General features: G+C 39.1%; 2 protein-coding genes across 4 annotated transcripts in view; one reads left to right on the plus strand and one right to left on the minus strand.

The window, feature by feature from the left end:
• Positions 1-1,540: 1,540 nt before the first annotated feature.
• Positions 1,541-13,649, minus strand: LOC132819134 (selenoprotein Pb-like). Of its 2 annotated transcripts, XM_060830531.1 has the most exons (6): positions 13,610-13,649; positions 12,117-12,221; positions 11,381-11,602; positions 5,656-5,868; positions 5,077-5,209; positions 1,541-3,353 (listed from the first exon to the last, which is right to left on the minus strand). In XM_060830531.1, the coding sequence occupies exons 3-6, from the start codon at positions 11,584-11,586 to the stop codon at positions 3,249-3,251; spliced, it is 657 nt and encodes a 218-aa protein (XP_060686514.1). In that variant the 5' UTR covers positions 11,587-11,602; positions 12,117-12,221; positions 13,610-13,649; the 3' UTR covers positions 1,541-3,248. The 2 variants fall into 2 exon arrangements, with proteins under 2 accessions (XP_060686514.1, XP_060686513.1); XM_060830530.1 differs by lacking the exon at positions 13,610-13,649 and having other exon boundaries at positions 12,117-12,303.
• A 7,540-nt stretch (positions 13,650-21,189) lies between these two features.
• Positions 21,190-23,020, plus strand: part of usp24 (ubiquitin specific peptidase 24) — a 184,242-nt gene continuing 182,411 nt past the window's right edge. For both annotated transcript variants that reach the window (XM_060830532.1, XM_060830533.1), the window contains exon 1: positions 21,190-21,731. In XM_060830532.1, coding sequence (XP_060686515.1) covers positions 21,411-21,731 — 321 coding nt within the window. In that variant the 5' untranslated portion in view covers positions 21,190-21,410. The remainder of the gene's footprint in view (positions 21,732-23,020) is intronic.

Genomic DNA, 23,020 nt, shown 5'->3' on the forward strand with positions numbered 1-23,020 from the left:
TCCACTACCAAGATCTCCCTACAGTCCCACTGCATCTTCCCTTGCAACCGCAGAACATGTAACATCTGCCCATTTACTTTCTCCTCAATATCCAAGGGCTCAAACATACCTTCCAGGTGAAGCAGTGCCCACTCATACTGCATAAGCTGTTCACAATGTGGTTTCCTCTGCACTGAAAAAATGAAATGTGGACTGGGTGACCGCTTCACATAGTGACTATATTCTGTCTGAAAAAAAAGACCCTAGGCTTCCAGTTGCCACCCTATTTCCTGGCTAACATCTGTCTCAGGCTTGCAGCACTGTTCCTGTGAAGCTCAGCACAAACTGGAAGAATAGCATTTCATTTTCTGCTTGGGAACTCTACAGTCTTCTGGACTCAATATTGAGTACAACAATTTTAGGACTTGACCATGCTTCCCCAACCCTCACACACCAGGACCTTGTCATCGTGTAATGTTAAATGGTTAAATAGTACTGTATCTGTGGACATTAATGTTAAAGGGTTAAACTATACTATCCTTCTGCAAGAAGGTGAACATTCTGGAAGTGGGTGGGGGGGGCGACATTTTGTCTCACAAATAGCAGGCAAAAATTTAGATGACTATCCATTGTAATCCACATCTAATTTGGACAACCAAATTGGGGGCGGGGGGGGGGGTTGTAGAGTACCTGTGAGCATTACCGACTGGCCTGTATAAAGGAATTGTGTTTTCTTTGTTCAGACTCTCACTTTGAATCGACTTCACACGCCTGCAAAGAGGGTCAAAGGGGGTAACCCAGCTTGTACAAGCTTTAATAAACTTTAACTGTGCAAAAGTCAGTGTGCGTGAATTGCATCTTGTGTGTGAAACCTTGGAAAAAGAACCTAACAATCGTTTGGTCTGCTATTACACACAACCCATTGTTGGCCATTAATAGTCCCCATTCACAGCTATTCATTCCTTTGCCTGTTCAACTGTTCTTCTCACAGGATGTAAGTTTGCTCACTGAGCTGGAAGGTTTGTTTTCAGACATTTCGTCACCATACTAAGCAAGATCATCAGTGGGCCTCTGCGGAAGCACTGGCAGTATGGCCTGTTTTATATTTGTGTTCAGGTTTTGTTGGGTTGGTGATATCATTTCCTGTGATGATGTCTCACTCTTTGGTCTATAACTCTGCCCATCACTTATTCCTTACCCACCTGATCTTCTGCATAAAAGCCAACTTCCAGCTAGAATCAGTTCTGAACTTGGGGGTCACTGGACCCAAAATGTTAACTCTGATTTCTCTTCACAGATGCAGCCAAACCTGCTGTGTTTTTCCAGCAATTTCTGTTTTTCTTTCTGATTTCCAACATCTGCAATTTTTTTTTGAGGCTTCTATATAAGTTCTGTTTCTGCTCCAAACTCTGACGACAATGGATTAATGAATGAATGTTTTTTATTTACTACTTAAGACGAATGTCCAAACTCATTAGCACGTAATCCAGTGTATTTTTTCAAAACTTGAATTTTATTTTTGTTGTTATACAGGTGTTAAAGAATCTGTAAACACAACCACTTTAGTGATTTATTGATCACTGTCATTTATTCAAGGAACAGAAGAATTATTTACAAAAATTATACAAGTCTTCTTGGGCACAGACTGGAACATATTCCTGCTTGGGTAAATTAGTTGAAATCATTAGGTAATTATTTATGAAAGTTTTCCTCATTCTGCCAAAATGTAACATACCCTTACTGAAAGGCATTAGCCTAGCTAATATCTGTCCTGCTCGATGACTAAAACTAGCAACATTAATAAAGTGAAAATGCACTGCTACATGCACTCACAGGGACTATTTTGCACAGGCAGCTGTAACTCAAAATTGTATCTTAATACAAACCACTGCTAGAGAAAGACTGGATGTGAAGAAAAATCATACTGACACTGTATGTTCTAGTCCTAGCAGTGGAGATTCAGCCTCCAACACTACTCAGTTATTGATTTAGGACTTGCCACACTGATATACTTCTTTACAGGTGAAGACAAAACTGAAATAACTAATGCATACATTCAAAAATTTCCAGGAGTCATTGGAAGCTGGCTTGTCACCATATCTCTAGTGGGCATGGGTGAAAGGGCCAAACTGACCAAAGGTAAGACTTTTGCATCCACCTTTCATTTAATCAAAGGTGGACGCAAAAGTGAAAGGGGGAATGGTTGACAGAAATTAAAAATTTACAAATGTTTTGGAATTAGTACTGTTAAGTTTATGTAATCATCTAATGCCTTGTCAACTGGGTTACAGTTTTCCTGTGTTCCACTAAAAACAAACAACAAAATTGTGCAAATCTCTAAGCAGAATAATTACTTTCTTCCAAAAGTAATATCAGTCAAAAGCTTTCCTTTTGGCTTGTCTCTATTTTGTATCTGTCTGTAGTTTGTAACTAGTTGCTAATAAAGACTTCATTGAGCGCATGAACACAATATTAATGATTAATGTCAACTTTTCATTGTAACGTTAAACCATCAAGAATTTTCTATGCTAAGATAGCAGTTCTCCAGTTCCTTCCTTGAATAAGTGAACATTCATAGAATCATCTTTCTTGATTAGATTTTAAAAACCCTGAAATATGCAAAAAGATAAATTTAATTACAAAACGTCATCCTCAGTTTTTCTAAAATGATCCTCAAGAGGCTTTCCAAAAAAGCCGATATTTGTCTTGTCAGTCCCGGATTCCTTCTCTCCACCTGTTCCCAAAGAGGATACTTGAATAAGCTGAGATACAAGTCATGGTGATTACTCCCCTTATTTTCCACACTCAAAGAAACTAGCACAGAGTATGCTTTTGATCTGGAGTGCACTTTACTGTGCATCCAAAAACAATGGCTACAAGTTCATGGGACAATACATGAGACAGTGCTCATTTCAATCTTGCCTTAATGGTTTTAGTGGTATTTCACTCTAAATAGTCATATCCAGATTTCTTCATTGAAAGAACACTTGATAATAACACAAAAGTGTTTGGTGTGGGACATGCTTATACAGTACACACCTCAAATATTACAAATCAAAATTAACATTGAACCAGGATTTATTTTAGCAACATCATGGATGGTGCTGACAGTTGCTGTATCACAGCCAGTTGTTTAATTGTTGTTCCTGATATTCTAACTACACTCATTTCAATCCCTCAGTATTACCAGTCTCCAGATTTCCATCTTGGCTGCTATTGAAGTGATGTGGAGTGGTAGGACTTGAAGAGAGTTTGGGGTCAGGATGAGGCTAATTCGGTACATGTTGTTGCACGGGCTGAGTTGTTACATTTTCAAAAGTTGGACTTATCACAAAACTTGTAGTGTTAAATTGAAACAAGTTTTCCTTGTAATTCTGTAAGAAACAACAACTTACATTAGTTTAAGTCTTTGGCATACTGAAATGTATCAAGGCACTTCATAAAAGCATTATAAAACAAGTATGACACCAAATTACTTACATAATGATTTAAGAATCTGGTATTCAAAACCTTGATCAAAGAAACTGGTTTATAGCTCTGTCTTAAAAGGAGAGGAAAATCGAAAGGCAGAGAGGTGTAAAGAGAATATGATGGATCTTGGGGCCCAAGCACCCGTAGGCACTACAACCAGTAATGGAGTATTCAAATTGGGGATGAACAGGAACCAGTTAGAGAAACCCAAATATTTTGGAAGATTACAAGGTTAAAGCTGATTACTCAGATAGGGAAGAGCAACACTAGGGATTTGAAAACAAGGATGAGAATTTAAGAATCAAGATGTTGCTCGATCTGCAATCAATGTAGATTATTGAGCACAGTTTTAATAGGGAAGGGGACTTGCTGTAAGCAGATGTTTGAGTAATATAAAGTTTACAGATAGTAGCATATGGATTCTAGCCAGCAGCACATTGAAGTAATTGAATCTAGAGAGAGAATAAAGACAGAGACGAGGGGTTTAGCAACAGGTGAGCTCAAATAGGGCAAAGGCTTATACTGGAGTAGAAACAGCGGCCTTTGTGATGTCACAAATGAGTTTGAGAGCTCATTGGGGAATCAAATGGATCAGCGACCAGTCACCTATTAATTAATGCAAATCAGACTATATGAATTTGGAGACACAGTATCCGAGGTATAGTACAGGTAGACTATCCTTTATCCGAAGTGCTCAGGACCAGCTGTTTTTCAGAATTCAGAATTTTTCTGTTTACAGAATAAGTGACAGTTTAATGGAGAAATTTTAAAAATCTTACTGGAGGAGCAGACTTCTAAGTAAGAACAGGCCTGTCAGTGCTTGGCCACGCCTCCCCACGTCGCATCTGAGTGACACGCATCGAATGGGTGTTGACTTGGGTTAACTGCACGCCAAACAACCTTGATAATGCGAAAAAGTCTTAACAAAAAAAACCTTTGGATTTCGGAGCTTTTCGGTTTTTGGATGTTTGGATAAAGGATCCCTGTGTACTAATAACAGGGATCGGTTTAGCTTACTTGGCTGAATGGCTGGTTTGAATGTACAGTGACACCAACAGCGTGGGTTCAATTCCAGTACTGGCTGAGGTTACCATTATAGATTCTCTTCTCAACCTCGCTCCTCAATTTACAAGTTGTGACCCTCCAGTTAAACCACCACCAGGTGTCTCTCATGAGAAAGCAGCCATATGGACTGGCAAGTCTATGGCCACTTTATTTAGCATACTAATGCCACAAATATTACATTTTTTCACTAATGATCTGTTTAGATTAGATTCACTATAGTGTGGAACAGGCCCTTCAGCCCAACCAGTCCACACCGACCCTCCGAACATTAAACCACCTAGACCCATTTCCCTCTGACTAATGCACATAACACTATGGGCAATTTAGCATGGCCAATTCACCTGACCCTCATATCTTTGGACTGTGGGAAGGAATCAGAGTACCCGGAGGAAACCCACACAGACACGGGGGAGAGGGAGAATGCACAAACTCCACACAGTCACCAAAGCCTGGAATCGAACCTGGGACCCTGGCACTGTGAGGCAGCAGTGCTAACCACTGATTCCAACCATGGCTGTAGTCTTGCTAAACTTGAGATTGCCAAATTACAGCAACAATTACCTCAAGATTGATATCACTGATTCCACAATTCCCACATATATCTTTGCTATAGGTAGCTCGGATTGCTGCTTCAGTGTAGCGAAATTGGAGGTAGCTATATGGTAACACGATATGAAAGGTCAATTTACCACATCTAAGGAAATAAAATAAAAATCACAAGAATTGGATTATAAACCTTAAATACTAATGTGAGTCAAGTTATTAAATATCCCAATTCACATCTGCATGCACACGAGAACTGGATCAAGTTTGATTATAATGGCAAATATACTCGCACATGACTAATTGGGTAAAATATCAAAGGGCAGTTCTGACTCTATAATCACGTCCCAGCAAAAAATACTAACTTAATGATAGAAAAGAAAAAATTTGGGGCAATAAATTTTGTTCGGTTTGTAAAATATTTCAATAATAAAAACAGAAAGGTTGTAAGCATAAAACAAGGGTTTTAGGCTACATCATAGATTATACCTACTTAGCTAGTGGTTATACCATATTATGCACAACTAATCAAAGGGAGAGGAATCCATTTAATCATAACAAATAATCTGCTTGGTGGTGCAATTTACAGTAACTAACCTATCATAGATGAGGAAGTCGTCCTTGTTACCCTGCAAAATGCTCCAGATATCACTTTGAAATGGTGATTGCTGGTAGACAGGGATATCCTCAGGTGTATGGCGTTTGAGTTCCCACAGCATGGCCCTAGATTGAGGCGTTTTCTCATTTACTATCATATAGTGTATGTCCTTCAGACCCTGATGTTCAAGCTTGTTCCGCAAGTTGCCCAATCTATTAATACAGTGAGTATGACAAACTGTAATCAGCATTAATTTTGTTTGATACTTTATAAACATGAATAAGCAAACAGGATATTTCAAACTAAATATGATTTTGTCATGAAAAATTGGAACTAATTTGTAATATAATGGTATCATTGCAAGATTGGTTTGATTCACACCAACATGGCCAATACTTCTAGAACAGCAAAATACTGTGGATGTGGGAAATTTCTCTGAAAATAAATTATGCTGGAAATATTCAGATGATCAGAAAGCATCTGTGGAAAGAAAAACAGAATTAGATTTTCAGGTCTGTGATCTTTCGTAGGAAATATTTAACAAAGTTAGAAATGTATTAGGAATTAACAAGTAAAAGGCGGGAAAGGGCAGAAAGAAAAAAGGAAAAATCTTTGGGAGATTGGAAGACAGGAGAGATTAAGTATCTAAAGAATTGGTGAGGCAGGACCAAAAGGAGTGTTAATGGAACAAGTACAGAAACACAAGATGTGTTAGAGGTGGTGTGAATGGCAGAATGATGAACTGCTACTATCAGAACACAAAAAAAAGAAAGAAATAAACAAATTAAACCAAAATCTGTGAAGAAAAGGTAGCAAGATAGAACAGGGTTTACAGTTTGAAACTGTTGACCTCAATACTGAGTCTAAAAGGACATAAAGTGCTGAATCAAAAGGTGAAGTGCTGTTCCTCAAGTTTACATGAGTTTTATTAGAACATTGTGACTGTCTGTATACAGAGAGCTCAGCAAGACAGCTAAATGGAAAAATAAAATGAAAGGAGACTTGAAGCTCAGAGTCACAAGCTTGATTGAACCGAGATGTTCCATATAGTCACCAACTTATGTTTTGTTTCTCCAGCAGAGGGTTGAGACTTTTTGAAACTCCTTGTCAAGGCAACTGTGGGGGCAGATTCATTGTGTATATTTTTTAAGAATCCGATAGTTAGATTTTTGATCAGTAGGATAAATCAAAGATTCCAGGAAAAATGCTGGAAAGTGGTTTTGAGGAATGCCAGATCAGCCACAATCCTGTTGAATGGCAGTGCAGACCAGACGGCCAAAATGATCAGAAGTAAAAGCTGGCAAATCTCCAGATGAGTTTAATCATAGAGGTTTAAAAGAATAAGCTGCCAGAGGAAGTGGTGGAGACTAGTACAATTGCAATTCTGTTCCTATTTCTTTTGGTTTTATGACCTAACAAATTTTGAAATGGGGAAAAAAAATCCAAAAATTGAAAGATACGATCGTATGAGTTTGAAAATTGTTCCGAAGTTTAATGCTGAAAGGAAATTGTTCCAAGACAATTGATATGAGGAGTTCAAAAATAAGTTCATAGTTTTCAGGACAGTTTCTTAGAACAGCACATTCTAGAATCAGCGTGAGAGCTGGCCACTGTAGAACAAATCAGGATTAATTAAACTCCTCATACTAAAGGTGCCCCTAGGTAGGAGTGATCATAACATGATTGAATACTCCATTCAGTTTGAGAGAGAAGTGTCAGTCTAAGACTTGTGTTTTAAGCTAAGTAGGGAGAACTATGAGTCATTGAAGAAAAAGCTGAGAAATTAGCTTAAGGATTAGCTCAATATTGATGCAGTAGCAAATACTTAAGGAGATACTTCATAACACTTAAAGATATATCACATTGAGGGCCAAAAAAAAACTAGGAGAAGAATGCACTGTTCTTGGTTAACTTAAGCAGGTTAAAATTGAAAGAAAAAAAAACAAATCCATGAAACATAGTGGCAAGTCAGAACAATAAAGGACAACAGAAAGAATAATAAGGAAGGAGAAATTAGAAAAATAAGAAATTACAAGAGAAGAAAGTAAAGAATGCTGATCCTGTAGATACTGGGGAATTACTAATGGAAAATAAAGAAGTGGCAGATGATTTGAATATGTGTTTTTCAAAAAACATTCATTGCAGAAGAAACAAATAATATTTCAGAAATAATTCTAAAGCAAAAGTTGGGAGGAAGGAAATTAAAACAATTTACGGAAAGTGCGCTAAGAAAACTGGCAGAAGTGAAAGCTGGCAAATCTCCAGATGAGTTTTATCGTAGAGGTTTAAAAGAATAAGCTGCCAGAGGAAGTGGTGGAGATTAGTACAATTGTAACATTTAAAAAGCATCACGATGAATGCCCGAATAGGAGGGGTTTAGAGGGAAATGGACCAAATGAAAACAGATTAATTTAGGATATATGATTGGCATGGACAAGTTGGATTGAAGGGTCTGTTTCCGTGCTGTACAACTTTGTGATGCTTAAGTGGGTGCCATGATAGTAGAAGCATTTATTTTAATTTTCCAAATTCCATTAGATTCTGGAAAGGTCCCATCATCTTGGAAAACAGTGAATGTAATTCCTCTATTCAAGGAAGGAGGTGGACAGTCTGAAATAGAGATATTAGTTTAACATCAGTCATATGGAAATGCTGGAATTCTTATAAAGTCTTAGAAAATGCAATTCGGCAGAGGCAACATGCTTCACTGGATGAGTAACCTTGTTTGACTAATTTATTAGAGTTCTTTTAAGATGTATCAAGTCACATGGATAAAGAAGGACCTGTGGATGTAGTGTACTTAGATTTCCAGATTGCATTTGATACGGTGCCACATCGAAAGTTAATACATAAAATAACAGGTCATGATAGGGGGTAACATATTAACACATTTAAAGCATTGGTTACCTAAAAGGAACCAGAGAGTAGGCATAAATACGTAATTTTCAAGTTGACAGGATGTCATGAGTCTGGAACCAAGGAGGGGGCATCAGCTATTTAAAATCTATATCAATGCATTAGTTGGAGCTATTGAACGGATGATTGCAACTTTACTAATGATGCAAAGATAGGAGAAAAGTAATTTGTGAAGTGGGCATAAGGTGTATGCAAAGGAATAGATAGATCAGTTTAAAAAAATTTCAGATACCAAATAAAGTAGGAAAATGTAAACCTGTCTACTTCGGAAAAATAGATAAGCGGTATGTTATTTAAGGTAAGAACCCTGTGAGCTACAGATGGATCTTGATGTCCTGGTAGTTGTATCAAAACCTGTTTGTGTACAAGGCGAGTGAGTCAAAAGGCAAATTAAATGTTGGAATGATTATTGTAAGGTATATGAAAAACCAAATTGGGATATTTTCCTATAGTTGTACAGTACAATCTTCAGTTCTAATCACCTTATTTATGTAGGGTGTGAAATGCATTGGAAACAGTTCTGCGAAATTTTACTGGGCTACTACCTAGAGCAAGAAAGTTGTCTTATGAGGAATGATTGGATGATTTGGGACTGTATCCATTGAAGGATTGAAGAATGAGAAGTAAATTTTTTGTAACATACAAGATCCTGAGGAGACTGTACAGGATGGATGCAAGGATATTTTCGCTGTGGAAGAAACTGGAATTGGAGGACATAGCTTTAAAATAAAGGGTTTTCCATTTAAGATGGAAATGAAGAGACTCTTTTCTCCCCAAACAGTCATGAGTCTGTGGAATTCTTTTTGAGAAAGCGATGGAGGCAGAGTTGTTAAATAGTTTTAAAGCGCCGATAAATTTTTGACCAATAAGAAGGTCAAATTCTTATATAATATTCATATATAATTACAACACCCGCTCAAGAAATGTATCAAAAGACATTCAATTTAATTACACAGGACAGAAAAAAAATACCAATAAAAAATTATTAGGAATGCCTTAAAAAATAGTCCTCTTAATATGATATGAAACAACATAGGAATTGTGCACCAGAACTGATCCTATGGTAGACAGTCCTTGGGCTTAAGTCTGCCACACTGAAGCGTAATTAACAGAAGAATGGTATTATTTTTCCAATGGAAGGTTGGGATCAAAATTCACTGAGTTTTTCATACTACGCCATTCAGATCATTAACAGGAGTGGATCACTCAGTCCCTCAAGCCTGCCCTGCCATTCTAGATAATGACATAGAATATAGAATAATACAGGACAGGAACAGGCCCTTCGGCCCACCATGTCCATATTGACCATGATGCCATTCTAAGCTAATCCCATTTGCCTGCATATGGTCATATCCTTCTATTCTCTGCCTATTCATGTGTCTATGCAAAAATGTCTTAAATGTTGCTATCATACCTGCTTCTATCCACTTCTCCTGGCAGCATGTTTCAGGTACCTACCACCCTCTGTGTAAAAAAAATTGCTTTGCATACCTCCTTTAAAACATTCCCCCTCTCAATTTACACCTAGGACCCTTGTATTTGACATTTTCCCCTGGAATAAAATGACTCTGATTATCCACCCCATTCATAAGTTTATATATCCCTACCAGGCTGCCCCTCGGCCTTCAACGCTGGAGAGAAAACTGTAGAGAAAGAGTCCAACGTCTCCTCAAAGCTAATACACTCCAATCCAGGCAATATCTTCTTTTGAACTCTCTCCACTGCCTGTACATCCTTCCTACAGTGTGGCAGAACTGCAGATAATACTCCAAATGTAACCTAAAGTTTTATACAGCTGCAACCTGACTTGTCTACTTTTACACTCAACGCCCCAACTGATGAAGGTAAGCATGCCATATGGCTGTCTTTACCACTTTATCCACTTGTACCTCACACCATTTCACACACCCCTTTATATCTTTCGTGACTAGAACATTATCAATTTGTGTTTTGAACTTGCTCAATGACTGAACTTCAACAGGCCTCTGAGTAGAGAATTCCAAACATTTACCACCCTCTAAGTGAAGATACGCTTTCTCACCTTGGTGCTAAATGGCTTGCTTTTTATTCTGTGACTGTATTCCCTCTGTATTAACCCAAACCCAATGGAAACATCCTTTCTGCAAATACTCTGCCTATCCCTTTAAGAGTTTTGTAACTTTCTACAAAAAAAAAGTGGGGCAGCACCGTGGCTCAGTGGTTAGCACTGCTGCCTCACAGCAGGGACCTGGATTCAATTTCAGTCTTATGCGACTGTCTGTGTGGAGTTTGCACATTCGCTGTGTCTGCGTGGGTTTCCTCTGGGTGGTCTGGTTTCCTCCCAGTCAGAAGATGTGCAGGTCAGGTGGCTTGGTGAATTATCCATCAGAAATGCAGGGTTACAGGGATAGGGTAGGGGTGTGGGTCTTTGGAGGGTTAGTTAGACTTGATCGGCTAACTGGCCTGCTTCCACGTTGTATGGATTCAAAGAGATTGTTTCCTGTTTTTCTAAATTCAGGAAAATACAGGCTCAATCTCTCCTGACAGGACAATGTCATCATCCTCGGAATCACAGGCAAACCTCTGCTGCATTGCCTTAATAGCAATTATAATTTTGCTCAAGCACTGGGACTTGAATGACAGACAATACCCCAGCTGTGTTCTGTACAACTGAAGTAAGATACATTTACTTCTGAACTTGAGCATTCACATAACATAGTAAATCACAACAAAACAGAAACACGGCAAATTTCTATTTGGTGCTCTCAACGGGAGAAGTTAATAACATTAAGGATACAGTGAAAAATAATTATGAAGTGCTGTACTTACTTAGTTGCTTGAGTTAGACAGAACCCGCAGCTTGCTTTGAGAAGGGCCACAACAACAACGTGGCCAATCTGTTCCACCATTGGGCTATGGTCGTCAATTTCCCAGTGAGGGGCCACCTTACAGATTCTGCTTTCACTCTCTGCTACAACCACAGAGATTGTTAGGCCCAAAACAATAGTGAGTAATGGCATCTCCAAAACCATCATGATCTTTTACATATCCCTAAAATTTGAAGTAGATGGACAAGACATGCTTTTTAAATTAAAGCAAAAGATCTACAAGTTTATAATTAGTGCGCAAATTTTAAAGACGACACTACTGTTTTTTTCTGGTGTGATCGAAAATTACAAACTCATAATAATAATTTTATACAAAATTCTGCTTCTAATATTGTTGGCTTAACGCCAAAATTAAGCAATCAGCAACTTCTGCTACAAACAAAAAGCGCATGGCCAAAACCAAACAGAAGAGCTTTGAAAAAAAATGGCAATAGCGTATTCGGCCACTGTTGAGTGAGAAGTTCACAAACAATTGCAACATAAATCTGTTGCAGCTTCAGTAAGAGGTTTTAGAGATTTTGAATGTGAAAAGCATAATCGTAATGTGTTGAATCTAGACTGTAAAAGATTAAGCGTTTAAAACGCAATTTGTTCAGAAGATGAACATAGAAAAGTTTTCTTACAAAATCGTGTTTAAATCATTACGACGTTAATAAAATACATCAGTCAGCACTTACCTAAACTGCTGCCGATTTTCACTCTTTACCTCTCCCTCGGCGTCTGATCCAAACTCTACTTCCCCCAACTCTCAGCTACAGGATATCTCCCAGATTGGAAATCGCCTGTTTGTGGAATGTTAACTATTTAAGCACTAAAACACTCTTATTCTAAGCGAACGTGAAGAAAACGGTGAATAGTGATTTGATTTTCTTTCATTTGTAAACAGTTAAACAATTTGTGTCATAGTGGACATAACCGATTTATATTGTTCTCTTCGATAATATGACATTGGAATCATTAAAAGTTAAACGCGTTTTTGCTCGCCCAGTATACATTCCCTGTCACTGCCACCAGTAGGGGCTCTGACAAGCAATGCTCCCGAGTTTTAGGGTTCCTCAAACACAATGAATTACACACTGAAAGCTCGAAGATCCTGTACAGTCTGTACTGTCAAAGGGAATTAATATGTTTCGCCTGTATGAATTCAGAAATTATCTAGGTTATCCATCTGGAACATTTGTTTATCTGCATATACTGGCTGAACATCACAGGATGTATTCCTGATGAAGGGCTTTAGCCTGAAACGTCGATTTTACTGCTCCTCGGATGCTGCCTGAACTGCTGTGCTTCTCCAGCACCACTAATCCAGAATCACAGGACGAGTACAGCATAAACTCTGCTAGAGCTTTGCAACATTTGCAGTACTCACTCTCGCCTTAGCAAAAACAACTCAACCACCCATACATACTCGAGTAATAGTCGAATTTTTTAAAGTACTTCTTAAGGTTAAATTTATAGGGTCGACAATTACATGGATACTATTTTTGAGGGGCAGAAATTTATGCCCGTCTAAATTCATTCCTATCATTAGCAGAAGCCCGATTGATCTCTAAACGAATAAAGAAACAAAACGAATTACGGCAATTCTGAAAACCCGGAGTGGAGCACAACAGCCAGTGAACTGGAAGACCAAGAGCAGAGTGGAACACCGGCGGACTGGGACGCTGGAGGGAACCTGACGGCTGGCACACTGACTCATAAATGTTGGTCTGTTATTTGTGAAGAACTAGGGTCGTCGTTTACACGAGATATATGGAAAATTCCAGGTTATTTGGCCAAAACTAGGGGGATCTACTATTACTCGCGTATAGACGATAATCCTATTCCGCCCCAATCGTTTTACTTTCTCCTTGCAGTTCTGCAAATCTTTCTATTCAAATAATTTTTCAATTCTCTTTTCAAAGCCTCCATGAAATCTACCTCCACGACATAGTCATTTAGTGCAATCCAGATTGTGCTACTTAAACAAGAACCTTTGCCCCATTTTCCCACTTTTGTAATGACTTTAAACGTGACCTCTGGTTCTCAGCCTTAAATATCTGGTCGGCCTGGATGAGTTGGACCGAAGGGTTTGTTTCCACGCTGTACATCTCTATGACATGATAAAAGAAACCAAAGGAGGCAATATCTCCGTATGTACCCTGCCCTGATCTCTCACGATTTTACAAACCTCTATCAAAGCTCCCCCGAACTTTCTCTTCCCCAAAGAGAACAATACTAGCTTCTCCACTTAATCCACATGATAGGTTCCTCATTTCTGTAACTAATCACATGAATCTTTTCTGCACACTTTCTAATGTCTTCACATCTTTCCTAAAATGTAGTGTTCAGATTGAACACAAAACTCCAGTTGATGCTGAAGAAGTGTTTTATGCTGATTTATCAAAACTTTATTATTTTTCTCCAATTTATAAAGGACAAGATCTTGTGTACATTACCAACTACTTTGTCAACCTGTCCTGCCACCTTTGATGATGTGTGCAGATAAATACTTAGGTGTCTCTCTTCCTGAACATTTTTCACAATTGCAATTTCAGAATTTTTTTTCTTTTCTAAGCCCATGGAATAATTCATATGAAAGTACAGACTAGGAGCAGAGGTAGACCATTTGGCCGCTTGAAATTGCTTCACCATTCAATGGGATTACAACTGATCTGCTTACTCCATAATCCGACCTACCATTCCAGCTACCTCTGCATTTAAAATAACAAATGAGTTTCACCATCTTTAGGGGAAAGAGTTCCAAAGACTCTTGGCCCTGTAAGAAAAAAATCCTTATTCTTTCTGTTCATTAAGTCACCTTTACTCTTCAAACTGCAGGCTAGCCTGTCAAACCTTTCCTCATAAGTACAAATCAGCCATTCCAGATAATAGTCAAGTAAACTTTCTCTGAACTGTTTCCAATGCATTTACATTGATGTGTTTTCACTAATGCCCTAGATAAATGAAGCATAACCTTTGTACATCTGAATTAAATTTCCTTGCAATAAACAATAACTTTTGTTACTTGTCCTAATTACTTGCTGTATTTCCATTCTAATCTTGTCATTCATGCACTAGGATACCAATGTCCATTTGCAACTCAGAGCTCTGTAATATCTCACCACCTAACTTTTTTTATTCTTTCTGCTAAAATTGACAATTTTAAATTTTCCTATGTTATACTTTTCTTTGCCCATTTATTTGACCTAGCTATATTCCTTTGATACCTCCTCAAGTCCTCTTCACAAATTACTACCTATTCTTTTGTAATCAGCAAATTTAGTACTTATAATTTTGGTCTCTTTAAGTAATTTATATAAATTTTAAAAGTTGAGGCCCTATTACTGATTCCTGTGGCATCTTGTCAACCAGAAAATGATCCATTTATCAGGCCTCATTCCTGATGAAGGGCTTTTGCCCGAAACGTCTTTGGATGCTACCTGACCTGCTGTGCTTTTCCAGCAACACTCTAATCTTGACAATGATCCACTTATGCCTACTGTATTTCATGTTAGCTATTTAATCTTATATCTATGCCAATATGTTACCCATGCACAATAAGTTTGATGTGGTGCACTGTTAAATGCCTTCTGGAAATCTGAGTACAGTGTTCACTACCTTCCCTTTAACCCACAGAACGTCTATCTGGACATCTCTATCTATCTACCTACCTGAACAAATATGTCAGTCTATCAATGTAGCTCCACTTTCTTAATCATTTTCAGAGATTTTGGTTTTGATTGATAAAAGCAGCATGCAACTGAGCAGAATATCCAAGATTCAATTTCCAGATTGTGTTGATTGAGTTACTGATCTTACTTAGAATAATAGTAAAAAAGCTATCTCAGTTGTCTGTCATTAACCATGGGTTAAGCAGCTGAAACCGAGGTTCCAAGTCCTGATTATATCCACTGTTCTCTGAAAAACAAGTTTACATTTCATGATGTTACAGAATTTCGTCCAGCTTGGTGGAATGGTCAGGGCCACATGGGCCTCCACCAGTGAAGCTTCCTTCCATCCATTTCAACATGTTTTTCTCCTACTCTCCACCTTTTCATAGATCTGCCCTTTTGTTCTTTCCTGCTTGAACTTGGACTTGGTTGAAACCTATTATACCGTAATAATTTCAAGTTTCAATTAATATTATTCTCTTTCTCTCCCCACAAATGCTGCCAGACAAGTTGAATATTTCCAGCATTTTCTGCTTTTATTTCAGATCTCCAGTTTGTGGAGTACATAGTTTATTGGAATAAATTACAAAAACAGTGTTTCTTTATGACCTTATTTCCTTTTTCAATTCTCAACTTGTACTTTTTGTATTTAAATTTGCACTTGTGGTTGATTCTCTCCTAAATTATGAACTTATCACAGTCTCCCCTTTTGTTTCATTTTTAATCTCTGTATCCTTAGGGCCCAGCTTTTTCAACTCACTGAAATCTTCTCTCAAGTTGAATATTTTTACACTTGATTATTTTCTTGCCTGTTCCATACCTCCTCTAAACCTATTGACATTGTGACAATTGTCCCCCAAATCTTCCTCCACTGAAACACCAGATCCAACACTGCGTCTGGCTTTGTTGGGCTAGAAAAATACTAATTAATAAAGTTCCCTTTTACAAATTCCATGAATTCCTCCTAATATTTGCTCTTTGTTTTGTCATTTCTCAATCTACGTTAGCAGAACTGAAGTCTGTTGTTATCATCTTACTACTACAAAGCTCTTCACCTTTTCTAAAACTTGTCTAAAGCTTTCTCTTCTACTTCCTCCCCACTAGTTATTCACTCAACAGCATCTGTACAACTCTAGTCTTGACACCTCCAGAGTGGCATGCATTAATCATATTGCATTTTGCTTGCATATTATTAAACTTTTTGACTACATTCTTTGATTTTTCTTATTATTAGATAATCTCTATTAGGGTCCATTGTCACTGAGATGCACTGAATAAGAAATCTAAGGAATATTTGTTTGGACATTTATAGATGATTGCTGAACATCTGTTAATGCTGATGGCTTAAGGGAACATAACATACAATTGAAAATTAGAAAAACCTGAAAAGAAAATTATAGTTGACCCAAAGAAATTCATGCATCTACATTTTAAGAATTCTCTCTGAAACATCAATACATGTATATCTATGCTCCCACTAGTTTCTTCTCCACTGTGCAACTCCAAAGTCTATACGCCAACAGTGGCTTCTGGAACTGGAGATCAAGGTGTTAGCACATCAACTGGCATGTGGACAACCTCTTAGCTGCTCCACACAGTGCAACTTAGAGGAATTGCTGCTGTATACTACAGCTTTGTTTTCATCTAAAGTTTTGATGAATCTTTTCTGCTTGGATGGCTGCAAAATAGAAGTTTTCTATTTTGGTAAAACAACGTGTCATCAAGCATTACAATTCAGTTTTTCCGCAACATTTTTCTAGATCAACAGCTTGCCAGAGCATAGAACACTTGGGGAGTCTAAACCCACGAGTCAGATTTATTTCCAATAAAGACGATGCATCATGGAATCATGAATCATAAAAATCTATACTTCGGTCACCCCTTGATTTATAGATGAGATCTACTCAGGGTTGAGTGTTTCTAACATGGTTTTCACATCCGTAATAGGCCAACTCAAACAATGATGTAGTTCGATGGACAAGTTGTTATTATTTTGAATGATTGATTATATGCTTCATCCAGTCATTAATATCAATGCTTCTGCACTTCAAGGAAAACTTTGGAATATTGTTGTAGCTTTTTTCTTTGCCTTACCCAGAGTACTGGTCAGTTGAGAGTTGAGGAAACAGTGCCTGGCAGAACACATGGTTTTCGACCATCCAGATGGATCCAAAATGCATCATTTTGCAGGAGGTTGATCTGATGCTAGTTTCAAGAAGAATACTATAGCTTCCCTGATGCCATACTTTTTTTTTAAAGATATTTTTATTAGAAATTTAATATTTTGACAGATTTACAAAAATAAACAGAACTTTCAAGCACAAACATTAATATAAAAATAGATCTTAAATATATAATCATCAAAATTCAAAGGAATGATACTAAAGAAGAAAGAAAAACAATGAAACTCAGTTAACTACTAATCTAATCCACAATTATCCAGAGTGTATAGTTGAGTCACTTACATCCTTCAAACAAGAGAAAATGTTCTCTAATACACTCATAACAGTATAATAAAAAGGAAACTATTTCCAAACAATAAGAACAAAAAAAATAAAACATGTTTGAATGGAGATCCTCCCCCTTGTTCTCAGGGGGCCTTACTTCCTTTCTAAAGGTCCACCATATCCTCTCCCAAACAGTGTCCCACCCTTGACCCGGGCGCTCCTTAATAGGCTTTAGATATAATACCGAGCTAGAGTTAACAGTGAGCGCCCCACCCCCACCCCTCCCCACCCATACCTGAGTATATCTGATAGCATCAATGCCACGTACAAACACACATAACTATAAAATTACAACTCCAACAGATTACAGTTAAGTATAATAACATAAAATAGCAAGGGAAGACAACCCTGCTCCCAGAAGCAAAAGTAAAGTAAAGTATCCACTTCTCCCCACGGAGTGTGGAAGAGGCAAGCCAACATAAATTGTCTCTTACGATTTATTTAAACGAGTCTAAAAGTTCCTTAGCCTCTTCTGGTGATCTAAAATTATACTCGGATCCTTCGTGGGTAAAGCATAACGTCGCTGGGTAGCGTAAGGTGTATTGAATATTTAAGTTCCTTAGACATTTCTTCACCTCATCAAACGCCTTCCTCCTTCGTGCCAAAGCCGGGGAGAAGTCCTGAAATAACATAATCTTGGATCCTTCATGGATCATGGCTTTAGGATCCTTTCCAAGCTTTCTGGAGGCATCCAGGAGTATCTGCCTCTCCCTATAACTCTGCAGCCGGAACAGGACCGGGCGTGGGCGCTGGTTTGGGCCAGATCCGCGTACTGCGACCCGGTAGGCCCACTCCACCCTTACCCGGTCAGTTTCAGCCCCCAAGTTTAAAAGCTGGGGCAGCCATCGCTCCAGAAATACTGCTAACTGTCCTTTCCCTTCTTGTTCAGGGAGGCCCAGAAGACGGATATTCTTTCTCCGATTTCTATTATCCAGGTCATCCATGTAGATTTCAAAGGCCCGGACTCTCTGCTCCAGAGCTCTCACCTGTTCTGCAGCTGTTTGTGCTGCAGCCTCGGAAGTCATGGCCTTTAGCTCCGCCCCCTCCACTCGGCCCTGTAATTCCTCGATAGCCTGGCTGTGTTTCTGCAGCTTTTCTTCGAATGCATTCCATCTCTGTCTGGATTCTGCGACGAAATTGACGAGTGTCGTTTCCAGCCTGGCAATCATCTCTTCAAGGCCTGTTTTTACATCAGCTGCAGCCGGAGGAGGAGAGGAGGGTGGGGGAGGGGTCTTTGTTTTCTGAGAGCTGCGGGATCCCTTTGGTTTACTCATTATCCACTTAATATTAAACTGCTTAAATATAATAGTAAGCAGCTAATTAAGGTTAGAAAATTTTTTTTGGGTGGTTTGGTAAGTGTGGTGGGGGTGAGTAACTCACTTTACCCAGGTTTTGGGAAGAGCTCTGTAAACTCAGACTTGCTGAGTCGCCGCCATCTTGGATCTCCCTGATGCCATACTTGATCAAATACTGCTTGATGTCAACTCCACTCTTCAATTGAGCACTTTCATTCATATCTGGACTAAGACTATCATGAAGTTAGGTGAGTGGCCCTGAGCTGAATCCAAACTGACCAGTGAGCATTCTTAAATTTAATACTGATGGATTGTAAGCAATTAATTATCCATATTTTTGATGGGTGGGAATAGTTAGTTAGGTCCCTTAGGTTTATTGTAATGAAATAAAGTGGGCTATTTAACAATGGCAACAGAAGGATTAAAAGAATTTGAGATGAGCTAAGTGCATTTTCCTAACTCCATATGTTGCTCTGATGTTATTTTGAAGTCCTATGATTTTTGGAATCCAAAAATCAAAGATTGAATATCAGGGTGTGAGTGAACTACTGCATGTTGTATATGTGCTGAACTATGCAGTATGCTGTACAAATATACACACTCTGGATTGTGGAATGTGGCGCACCTGAGTACAGAATGGTACAATGAAACATCTTGTTTAAAAACTTCTCTATTATGACAGCAACAAAACAAATAACAAGAAAATAGTTCCAACAGAAACCTCTGACCAGGCACTCAATTCTACGGAACATTCAGTATTGAGACAATGGAAATTTATTATTTTCCAAGTAAAGAATGCAAAGATTTAGGGAAGGCTGGCACAATAATAATGTCACTGGATTAGTAATGCTGAGTTGCAGGCTAAATTTTCTGAGGACATGTTTGAAACCCACCATGTCAAATGGTAAAATTTGAATTAAATTTTAAATATCTGGAATAAAAAGTTTGTTTAAAGGTGACTACATAACTGTTGACTGTTGTAAAATCCCATCTGTCTCACTAATATCCTTTAAGGAAGGAAATCTGCCATCCTAACCTGGTCTGAGACAAAGAAACAGCACATGTTGGAATCCAAGGTTGTTTATCCTAACAAGTCTGGTTGAACAGATGGTTTTTGACTTGTGACTGCAGATCCACAACAATGTAATTGACTCTTAACTGCGCTGTGGGCAATAAATGTTGGCCTGGCAAACAACACTAACTTCATGATTGATTTAAAAAAAACTCACCAACATTACTTTGAATATTTATTGATTAACGTAACCAAGAGACAATGGGTTGTCCCAGTAAAACAAACCCACTGCAAGTCTAACAAAAGCTCTCCCTTTGAAAAAGCCATAAAAGTGTACAAACAATTAAACATATGAAGCTTAACTAATTATGTTATTATTATTACACTGTGTATACCCAGTCCCTGCAGTCCTACAATCATAGTATGGAGAACAGGATTTTGTACTGCAGTGGCTGGTAGTGCAATCTGGGCCTGAAGACCTGGCTAAATTGTTCTCTGGCTCTCATCTCTTCTATAAGTAGCCACAATTTCTCCCTATCTACTCTGTCCAGACTTCTGTTAATTTTAGCAGCTCTACCAAACCTCCTTTTATCTTCTTTCCAAAAACAGTCAGCTTTTCTAATCTATTAATATGATTGAATTCCCAAGCCCCACAGCCATTCTGGGGAATTCAAGTTTTCTCCGCCCCCTCAATGCTTCCACATCTTCTCCTCCTAGCCACATGAAGAGTGGGTTTCACTAACTTTTACTAACATCAGAATAACGAAGCTTTGCACACAGGAGAGAGGGCTCTCGTGCTGCAATAGTAGTGTTTCATCCTCAGGACCGAGGTTCAATTCCCGCCTGCTTCGGAGTCGTGTCTAACATCTCTGAACAGGGTGATTAGGAAAATATCTAACACACCCCAGATGGAGGAAATCAGAAAGAAGATATTGGGAAACGTTCATCGCCCCTCTCAAAATTCGTGGAGAATTAAAATAAACACAGTTAACATTTCAGGTTGATGACTTGTTGCAAACTAATGGTAGGGAGCTCCAATAACAGATTCCCCCTCCGCTAGACAAAAGTTAACTGTGTACACCCCAGTCCAACAGCGGCACCTCCAAAAGATGCCTTCCACTGGCGCCATCGCAGTCTCTCTCTGCATCCACCGGCGAACAGGCGGCGACCTCACCAAAATGGCGGCAGAGATCGACAAGTACGTCACTTCCGGTAGAATGGGCGCGGCTTCCCTCGGCAAAGTAGGAACCGGAAACAGTTTCTTGTCAACATGGCGCCGGGTGGCCCGGAGGCTGCACAAGAGTTTTAGTTGAGCGAACTGACAGGCCGGCGAGGAATTTTTCACTTACCTCAGAGTGAGGGGTTGAGCGGCCGCACTGAGTGCTTTCAGTCAGTCAGTCAGCCAGCCAGCCAGAGGCTGTGGGGGGAAGAGGGGTTGAGAGGGTTGTAACAGGACGGTCTCTATGGGAGAGCGGGATTGAAGTGACAGGCTCTGTCTGCCAGGATGGACGTGGAGGAAGAGCACATGACGACGCTGCTGTGCATGGGCTTCTCGGAGCCCGCCGCCATCCGCAAGGCGCTCCGCATGGCCAAGAACGACATCAACGAGGCCGTGGCCCTCCTTACCAACGAGAGCCCTGGTCTCGGCTACGAGCCCATGGAGAGTGGCGATCGCCAGGTCGGAGGAGGGGGAGGCGGCGGCGGCGGCGGTGGTGGTGGAGGAGGGGGAGGAGGTAGCACCGGCTCCCGCGGTGTGGGTGGAGGGGATTACAACCGGAGTGGATTCGACCCTCCACCCGCCTATGACGAGGTGGTAGAGGTGGAGGTAAGGATTCCTGCGTTGATGAGAGTGTGGGCTACATCACTGGTTTTCAGACTCTCATGGAAACAAATTGGCATAGTGATAGTCCGACAGGTTCTTTCGGCTTCGTTCTCCGAATCATGTTGCTACTATTCATAGAAGAACCGGTGAGATAACAACTCCTGGTTTTCTGTTTATTACACAATTTTACAATGTCACTTGATGAGGGACATTATCTGTCACTTTCACAAAAAATAGAATCAAACCGAGACAAGAATTCACGAGGTGATTTACGCATTAGTATGTTAGTACTGTGCTGGGAGTGATGCATATTTGTATATAATTTTTGAAGGGCCAATATATACAACGTATCAGTTTTGAATTTTCTATAAACTAGATCTTATTTTTTATAATTAGAAACTTCCATACTCTTGCCTACAAGTCTGCTCTGGATGTGTTTGTCCACTGATATCAGCTAGAAAGCAGAGAAAAGCTGTTTTTGGCTCAAAACATTGATTATCTCCCATGGACTAAACGGTAATCCATGTGGATGGTTTTAATTCTCTCTTTCAGAGCACTGGCTCATAGTTACTTAATGTAGATGCTGGCTGGCAAGTTTAAGTGTTTACTCCTGCACAAATGCATAATTGCTGAATGATGGCAAGTTGTTCCACCATCCTGTCAGAAATTCAAAATTGCTTAGTTGCCAAACACCTACAGTTAGAGGTGGAGTGAAATTGAGCAGCAGTCTGCTGACTTTCGTTCATTGGAGACACAAAATTTAAATGCAAAGACCATGCTATGATCCTAATGAAGATGAGCTAGTTCAGTTGTGGCGATTGAATAAACCTTTTTAGTAAATTTGCAGATTCTGTCCTATTAAGACGAGAGTGAGTCAAATGGATTGTTTTTGTCCATGAGGTTAACAGTGACTGAGATTGAAAGTACAATGTGAAGCTTCAGCATTTTGTTTCCTAAGATGGTAAAAATAATTAAGTAGAAAACTTGCATTGATTTATCACCATTCACGACATCTGGGCAATAATTGAAAATGTCACTATTGCAAATAGGAAATGCAGCATCCAATTTACATGCAGAAAACTGCCAAAACAATTTGATACAGATCAGGTAATCTGCCTGCGTAATGTTGTTTTTAGGTTATATATTAGGCAGGACACTGGCAAGAAATGTCCCAGTTATTCTTCAAAACTATGTTGTGGGATCTTTATAGCTCCCTGAGAATAAAAAATTGACCCTCTTTAATGTCTCATGAAAAATGACTTCTCTGACAATATGACACATTTTCTAATATC

The sequence above is a fragment of the Hemiscyllium ocellatum genome, chromosome 9 (genome assembly GCF_020745735.1).
Source record: "Hemiscyllium ocellatum isolate sHemOce1 chromosome 9, sHemOce1.pat.X.cur, whole genome shotgun sequence".
NCBI lineage: Eukaryota > Metazoa > Chordata > Chondrichthyes > Orectolobiformes > Hemiscylliidae > Hemiscyllium > Hemiscyllium ocellatum.